This window comes from Periophthalmus magnuspinnatus, chromosome 4 (assembly GCF_009829125.3).
Source record: "Periophthalmus magnuspinnatus isolate fPerMag1 chromosome 4, fPerMag1.2.pri, whole genome shotgun sequence".
Taxonomy (NCBI): domain Eukaryota; kingdom Metazoa; phylum Chordata; class Actinopteri; order Gobiiformes; family Gobiidae; genus Periophthalmus; species Periophthalmus magnuspinnatus.
Window position 1 is genome coordinate 33,856,940 of NC_047129.1, and position 8,360 is coordinate 33,865,299.

The window sequence follows — 8,360 nt, forward strand, 5'->3', positions numbered from 1 at the left end:
CAAACAGTGGCTTGGGAGCGGTTTTGTATCAGAAACAAGAAAACAGACTCAGAGTGATTGGCTATGGCTCGCGAACTCTTACACCGGCCGAGAAAAATTATCACTTACATTCCGGTAAACTCGAGTTCCTAGCCCTAAAATGGGCCATCTGCGATAAGTTCCGTGATTATCTGTATTACGCTCCAACCTTTACCGTCTATACAGATAACAATCCCTTAACCTATGTACTCAGTTCAGCCAGGTTAAATGCCGTGGGTCATAGGTGGGTCGGGGAGTTAGCAGACTTCCATTTTGATATCAAATATAGACCAGGGAAAAGGAACGCAGATGCTGACATGCTGTCCAGACACCCATTAGAGCTTGATCAGCAAATGGGCGAGTATACTGAAACAGTTTTGCCAGAAGTAGTGTCCGCAGTATGGCAGGGTAGTAAGGCAGCCCAAAACAATGATGTGCCTTGGATAGCTGTTTTACAACTAAGTTCTAATGACAACAATGCACCAACAGACAGTGTTTTGAGCATGACACCCAAAGACATCAAAGCTGCTCAACAGGAAGATGAGACAATCAAAGAAATCATTTCACTCAAACGCAGAGGATGGACTCCAAACGAGAAAGAAAAACGCACAATGAGTAAACAAACCAGGAGACTTTTGTATGAGTGGAAAAAGTTGGAAATTGACAATGGGCTATTGTACAGAAAAACAGAATGCAACAGACAACTTGTCCTCCCTGAACAGTTAAGGCTATTAGTGTTAAAGAGCTTACACAATGACATGGGCCATGTTGGCTATGACAAAGTGATTCATTTGGCCCGTCAACGTTTTTATTGGCCGTATATGCAACAAGACATTGAAGACTATGTGACTAAGAAATGTCTGTGCATCAAACAAAAACGCCCAAATGTCCCTCAGAGAGCTCCTATGGGAACCATCACAACCAGTGCTCCTTTTGAGTTAGTTTCCATCGACTACTTGCACCTTGAGCCAAGCAAGGGAGGGTACGAGTACATTTTGGTGCTTGTCGACCATTTCACTCGCTTTGCTCAGGCGTACCCTACAAGAAATAAGTCAGGTAAAACTGCTGCAGAAAAGATTTTCCAAGATTTCATACCACGTTTTGGATTTCCAGAAAAATTACATCACGATCAGGGACGTGAGTTTGAAAACAGCCTTTTCCAAAGGTTACAGCAACTGTCTGGTATAGCTCACTCACGAACCACTCCGTATCACCCGCAGTGCAACCCTGTGGAGCGCCTGAATCGTACTCTGCTCCAAATGCTCCGTACTCTACAAGAGGAGAAAAAAAGTGAATGGAAAGATCACCTACCTCACATAGTGCATGCCTACAATTGTACAAGGCATGAGTCTACAGGCTACTCGCCGTTCTTCCTCTTGTTCGGTAGGGCGCCAAGGTTGCCGGTTGACCTGCTTTTTGACCACAGAAACGAGACAGAAACACAAAACCCTCAGACCTATGCTAAAAAGTGGGCTGATAGGATGCGGGCAGCTTACAAAATAGCGGCAGACAATAGTCAAAAGTCATCAGACAAAGGCAAAAAGCAGTACGACAAACGCATTAAAGGGGTCACACTACAACCAGGTGACAGAGTCTTAGTGAAAAATCTCTCTGAAAGAGGAGGTCCAGGGAAGTTGCGTGCTTACTGGGAGTCAGCAATACACCGAGTAGTGGAGAGAGTAGGAGAGGGACCGGTCTATAAAATACAAGCAGAGAGAGGTAATAAGGTGATGCGCGTGTTACACAGAAACTTATTGTTGCCTGTAAATGACTTGCCTTTGGAAGAGGAACTCCCTTTGGTCAAAAGGACAAAACAGAACAGACCAAAAAGAAAAGAGACAAATCCAGACAAAGATAAAACTGATGATGAAAGCTCAGAGGATGAAGAGTACACTTATCGTTACAACCTTCGCAGCCAGATTCCAGTGTACAGATTTGTAAACCCCCAGCAGGCTGAACCGATCCTTCCAAACCAAAATGTCCAGCAACCAGTACATGTCAGGCCAGAGCAAACTCCTCAGAACTATCCCAGACTTGATGCCACTGCCAGAGAGTTTCGTCCACCTGAGAGACAGGAAATTGTGCTTCCACAACAGGTTATTGAGGAACACATGGATGGACCAGTTGTGATGCAGCAGGAACATGGACAACTGGATGTGGATGGAAATAATGGAGAACAGGAGGATTGGAGGAGGACACAGAGGACAGTAAGACCTACAGAGAGACTTACTTATGACACTTTGGGACAACCATCATACCAACCTTGGAACGCAGATGTAAGACCTCTCTTACTTCCTACGGACGTACCTCAGACCTTTATTCCATACCCATTCCATCCCCAACCTTATGGCTATAACTGGTACACTCTTGTACATTAAGTCCTAGTGCGGGAAATGTCGGGAGACATTTAATTTAAGTGGGGGAGAGTGTAGAGGCTGAAAAACCAGACACCCCTTTAAAATTTTATTTTACAAGTCATGTGGTCTCATTATCTATTTCAAGTTAAAAAAAAAGTGCATTTCCTTCACTGGCCAGTAGATGGCGAATATTGCGCAGGGTAGCAGAAAGTAGACTTGAGCGCTGCAGAGGAAGAATCAATCCTCTCTGAAATAAATGCAGCTCAAAACGTGCTCTCTATCTACTCTTCTGCTTACAGGTTTGTAACACCAGAATTATTAGTTTATGTCAAGTATCAGAGTGTGGGAGGTCGAAGGTTGAACTGAGGGTCATGTGTAGAAGTGCAGCGTGGGTCAAATTAAGTCAAACAGTTAAGACAAAGGACATGCTGGAGTTATGTGATTTGTGACAATTGTGTTCTTTTTATGGTTTATGTGGCATTGAGTGTACATTTTGAGTTTGTGGCCAGGTACCTAAAGGGCTGTGGCAGAGGTGTGTTAAGCACATGGTAATGTTGGGCGGGAAGACACTGGCGCCATCTTGTGGACACTTGCGGGATTGTCAATTTGTGAAACAGGGTGAATTGGCTGAACATGTCATGGGTTATTGTTAGAAAAGTTCAATTGAGTTAAAGATGAAAACATGAATCAATTTTTTGTAAAATTGGTGTTAAAAATGTGTTCACTGTGTTGTCAATGTGTGTAAATATCAATGTTATATATATATGGATTGTCGTGTGATGTGCAGAGGAAGAATCAATCCTCTCTGAAATAAATGCAGCTCAAAACGTGCTCTCTATCTACTCTTCTGCTTACAGGCTTATTTCAGCGAGGCATATGCCCTCTGAACCGCTGGTCAGAGGAGCAACATAATCACCATGAAACCATGCAATTTTATGTTATCTCTGCTCCCTCTACGCCACTTAGTCTGGGCCATTCCTGGTTAGTTACTTAAAATACCGTCATTGTCTAGGCTAGGGGGTAGGTGTCCGAATGGAGCTCCTTTTGCCATGCCAACTACCTGCAGTCTGCTTTGTCTCCAGCAGAGGAGGCCAACTCGCACCTTGGACGTCTCCCGGACAAGCCCGATCTCTCCTGGGTGCCTGGGCGGAGACTCTGGCACCACCCACTACACACCTGCAGCCCATGAGCAATCAAGCCTGCACCTTGGAGCACAAAGGCACCGAGGATCCTACAAACTCCGCCAGATCATCCTTGTATCCCCCGTTGTACAGTTCCGCTTGCCTAGTCTAGTTTTCGTATGTATGGTCTCAGTACTCAGCCGGTTTCTCTCGTTTTTCACTACTTCTGACCCCGCTCTCCTCGAGTAGTATGAACACCTCAACTCCACATGAAAAGAAAGAAGCATGAAACAAGGCACAAGACAAACAAGGCAAAAGAAGAGTGTCCATTCACATAATAATAATGCACTGGGTTAAACAGCACCTTTCAAGAGCCAAAGTGTTTAAGTTTATTTGTACAGCACAAATGGTACACAAAGTACTTCAAAGTGCTTTACAACATAAGAAAGACCACAGACCAAATCACAGTACAACAAATAATCAAGATATTAACATTAAAAGAGAAGAGGCAGAATAAAAATGTTTCAGTCACATGCACAGACAAACACAACCTCTCAGTCAGTGTTTTTCATACACTCTACACTTGGTGGTGGACAACAAGGGTGTCTTGCCCAAGGACACAACCGTTTCCACTAAAGTCGCAGCTGCCCCAGTGGCAACTGTTCTCCCGTCCAAGTACTGACCAGACCCAGCCCTGCTTAGCTTCAGAGATCTGACAAGATCAACACAAACGATTTCAGCTTCATCATCAGGAAATTTATCAACACATTTCTGATCTGTAAAAGTAAAAATAATACATTTCTAAATTCTATTTAGTTTTTACAGTGTATTTTTAAGGTATATTTTCATATTTATCCTTTACTGCAATATATTTTAATATTTTTGGTTTCAGCATCACCAGATTCACCAACATAGAAATACGGGAACATTTTCTCTGTGAATCTGTCCTTGTGAGAGCAGATCAGAGACATGTCTCCAGCGTCAAAGAAAGACACTGTCCCTTCGTCACAGTCCAGTCGCACTCGGATCCTCTGAGGGCTCCTCTTCAGGACAAGAGTTTTACCAACAACATCATAATATTCTCCATCATCAAGCACTAAAGACCACAGTCCATTTTTTGGAAGATCATCTCGCTCTCCCTTCCTGTCGACAGACTCTTTGATCAAACCAATGGCCCATTTCGGATGGTCCCCCACCTCCACGTCCCACTGGTGAGAGCCAGAGCTGAAGCCCTCACTGCCCTGGACCTCTGCATAGTACCAGAATCTCTCTGGATTATCAGGGACCTGTTGTTCTTCAGTTTCTCTACGTCTCACCCTCCTCAGATCCTCAGACACATAGAGCCGTGAGTCTGCAGTGTTTGGGTCCAGAATGACTGGACTGTACTGCACCAGGGCTCTCATCTTCTTCCAGGTGTTGAAGGCCACGTTGGCCAGGACTTTGGGCTGGTTTATCAGGAGTCCTGGTCTGAGCTGTGGGCTGGGCTGTGAGAGCAGAGTCTGTCTGTCTTTGTGAGTGTCTCTGTACTGTGTGAGGAAGTCCATGTTCTGTTTCTTCAGCAGATCTTCCACAGTCAGGAGGTTCTGCTCCACAGTACACAGCTCCTCCCTGATCTGCACCATCTGTGCTTCTATGGTCTGGGTCTGTCTGCTCTGCTCCTGTCTCAGAGCTCTGAGTGCAGACTCCTCCTCCTGTTGGAGGAACTGGTGTAACCTCTCAAACTCCGCCCTGATGTGACGTTCACAGGCCTCCACCTGCGCATGTGCCAGCTCCTGTATTTGTTCACACTGTGTCTGTTTGTTTGAGGCCTTCTTTCTCCTCTGGAACAGAGACTGCTGCTGTGAGACCAGCTGCTCCTTCTTTTCTCTCACGGCTGAGTCCACAGTCACCACCTTATGCCCCGAGTGAAGAGAAAACTCACAGGCTGGACACAGAGGGCGATTCTCGTCCAGACAGAACAGAGGCGTCTGCTCTGGGTGTGAGGTGCACACCACAGGCCTCTCTCCTCCTGGAGCCTCCTCCTTCTGTGAAAAGGACACAGTCAGTTCCTTCAGAGCAAAGTTCACATTTAGATGATCTTTGGAGGACTTCCTGCGACACAGGGGGCAGTTCCTGGTGCTGTGCTGGTCCCAGTATTCCTGCAGACAGTTGGAGCAGAAGCTGTGGTGACAGGTCAGAGACACTGGCTCTTTAAAGGTGTCCAGACAAACAGGACAGGTCAGAAAGTCCTCCACTGCAGAGATCTTCTCCATTTGGACCAAAGTCTTCAGACTCACACAGCTGTGTCCTCTGTGTCGCCCTGACAAACACTGACTGAATACTTCCACTGCTTCAGACCTTCACCCTGTGTCAGTGGTGAATGATTAACTCTCATAATCTTCGTCTTATTAACTTCAACTATTCAAATCAGAAGGGTAACTCTTCATTGAAGTGTAACTCAAAGAAATGAGCTGGTCAGAGATTTTACTTGGTTTTGTTGGTTGTGTTGTAGAAAAAATACAATTCTAGATGAAAAGTAATCCATTTGCAAAGGGCAGTGAGTTTTGAAATACAAAAAAGGTTTGTTCTTTGTTACAGCAGAAATGGTCAGGACAGGGCCCATGACACTGGTGCGGGCCGGTAGACTGTCCAGTGGGGCAACAAAGGTCCAGGAAACGGGCGGACGACACAACGAGGTCCCTGGACGGAAAGCTGAGTCCAGCGGAGCTGCGAGGGACCCACCGAGGGGGCAGAGGACATGAAGAGGTCCCTGGACGGAGAATGATGTCCAGCGGAGCTGCGACGGTCCAGGCGAGGGGCAGATGACACGAGGAGGTCCCTGGACGGGAAACGGTGTCCAGCGGAGCTACAACGGTCCAAGCGAGGAGCAGACAGGTTGGGAGTGGACCGGTTGGTACAGGACAGCAAATGGGGAACAGGCCCGTGAACCAGAGACAGACAGGTGAGCAGGGTGGGCAGGTTGTATTGTCCGATGAACCCCGAGTCTGCTTGGTCCATAGTTGGCGAGATCGTTCTGTCGTAATGGGTGAGTGTAGCGGACCAAAGGATGCAGACTCGGGGAATATTTACAGGATTTATTGTAGAAAAGGGACAAGGTACAAACAGTGGGTGATCCGGAGGTGAGCAGGTGAGCAGGAACACAGGAAACACAGGGACCGAGGACATGAAGGGACGACAGGAAGACAGGCAGACCAGACGGGCGTAGGGCAGAGCGGGCAGGAGACATCCAGGGCCGGAGCACGACAGGAACACAGGGACAACAGGAACAAGAGAAGACGACACAGACAGGGTGAGGACATGCAGACGATCTCGCCCTGAGTGTCTTTCCCCATCTCCTCTTATCCACGGCAGGTGTGGTGATTAGCCAGATGGAGAGCAGGTGCGCGCGGGAGGAGCTGAGAGCTCCGCCCAGCTCCAGGTACAGGCAGGTGAGGGAGGGGGAAGAGCACACAGGGAGGAAAACCAGGAGCGGATAGTGCGGATCATGACAATTTATTTGTGTTTTCTTACTTTATCTTTGTGATTTCATCTGAAACTTTCTACAAGTTAATCATTTTGTGCCCGTTAATGTTACTAAATAAATGTCTGTGTGGACCCTCAGTCGTCCAGGTCTGATCCAGAGCAAACAACGAAGTTAAATCTGTCAACTGGATAAATCTTGTAGGAGTGAAGATATTTCGCTGCTCGTCTTCAGTTCTGGTCAGATGCTGGTGGCCACTGCCTTTAAATCTGTCTGAGGAGAGGGGCTAACCACACTGAAACTGTAAACAGCTGTTGTCTCCAGTTTCAGCTGAAACTACTCTCTTCAGCCCTTAACGACCCTGCGATTGTTCTCATTGTTCTGGGTCTGAGGATGGAGTTGTAGATGGGGACAGATTATGTCTCAGGCTCCATTTCTGTTTAATGAAGGATTCTCTTTCCTAACAAAAATAACTTCTTTAACTCTCCTCTCAAACCATTTCTTTTCTCTGGCTCAGATCTGAACTTCACTCTCTTCAAAGGAGGTGGTTAGTGTCTTTGAGATGGAGCTGCACGGCGGACTGCGGTCCAGAGGAATCTCCTGCCGGTGTTGGTCCATCCTCTTATAGAGCAGCTGTTTAGTTTCTCCAGTGTGACGCTCACTCTTCACTGAATGGAGTGGACACATTACTTTGTTTATGGCTCGGGGTTTTGTCCTTAGGGTGAACCAATGTTTAAAGTGTTTGTGGGTTTGAAAAAGACAGGACTCTCATACTGTCTGAAGATAAGGAATGGTAACTCCTCTCCTTCTAGGTTCAGATTCCCTGTTGTCCTGTTTTTTAGTTCTTCGATCTATTGAAGGCCCATTTTGGATCTCCACAAGCAGAGAGGGCTTTGTCCACATGTTGCTCCTCCTTCACTTTTCCCTCTGTGTTTGTGGGCACTACTTCAGCTCTGTGTTGTAGTGTCTGGATCACTCTGAGTTTGTGCTGCAGTGGATGGTGTGAATCAAACAGCAGTATGTGTAGGTTTCCTGTAAACTTCTACCTGGAGTCTTGGTCCTCTCCTATTGTCACTGCACAATCTAAAAAGGTCAGTTTGTTCTCCTTGGCTCCAGCTGCTGGGACTGAAAAACTCTGCTGGGGCCTCACAGACAGGTCCAAAACCTGTGACGAGGGCCCAAGTGATGAATCCTTCACTTGGGAAGGTGGTGGTGCTGAATTGTTCTCTGGAGGAGGTGGTGCTGCTGAATCCCTCACTGAGAGAGATGGTTGTGGAGCTGGTGATGACTTCTTTGATGGAAGAGGTGGAGGTGCTGCTGACTCATTCTCTGGAGGAGGTGGAGAAGCTGCTGACTCATTCTCTGGGGGAGGTGGAGGTGCTGCTGACTCGTTCTCTGGGGGAG

General features: G+C 46.8%; 1 protein-coding gene across 1 annotated transcript; it reads right to left on the reverse strand.

The window, feature by feature from the left end:
- Positions 1 to 4,347: 4,347 nt before the first annotated feature.
- On the reverse strand, positions 4,348 to 5,786 carry LOC117369597 (zinc-binding protein A33-like). Its single transcript, XM_033964872.2, has one exon. It carries the CDS (start codon positions 5,746 to 5,748, stop codon positions 4,348 to 4,350), a length of 1,401 nt encoding a protein of 466 aa, XP_033820763.1. The 5' UTR covers positions 5,749 to 5,786.
- Between the last annotated feature and the right edge of the window lie 2,574 nt (positions 5,787 to 8,360).

Bases quoted from the DNA above. Each gene is read 5' to 3' on its own strand.
- LOC117369597 (XM_033964872.2), bottom strand. From the start codon at position 5,748: ATGGAGAAGATCTCTGCAGTGGAGGACTTTCTGACCTGTCCTGTTTGT.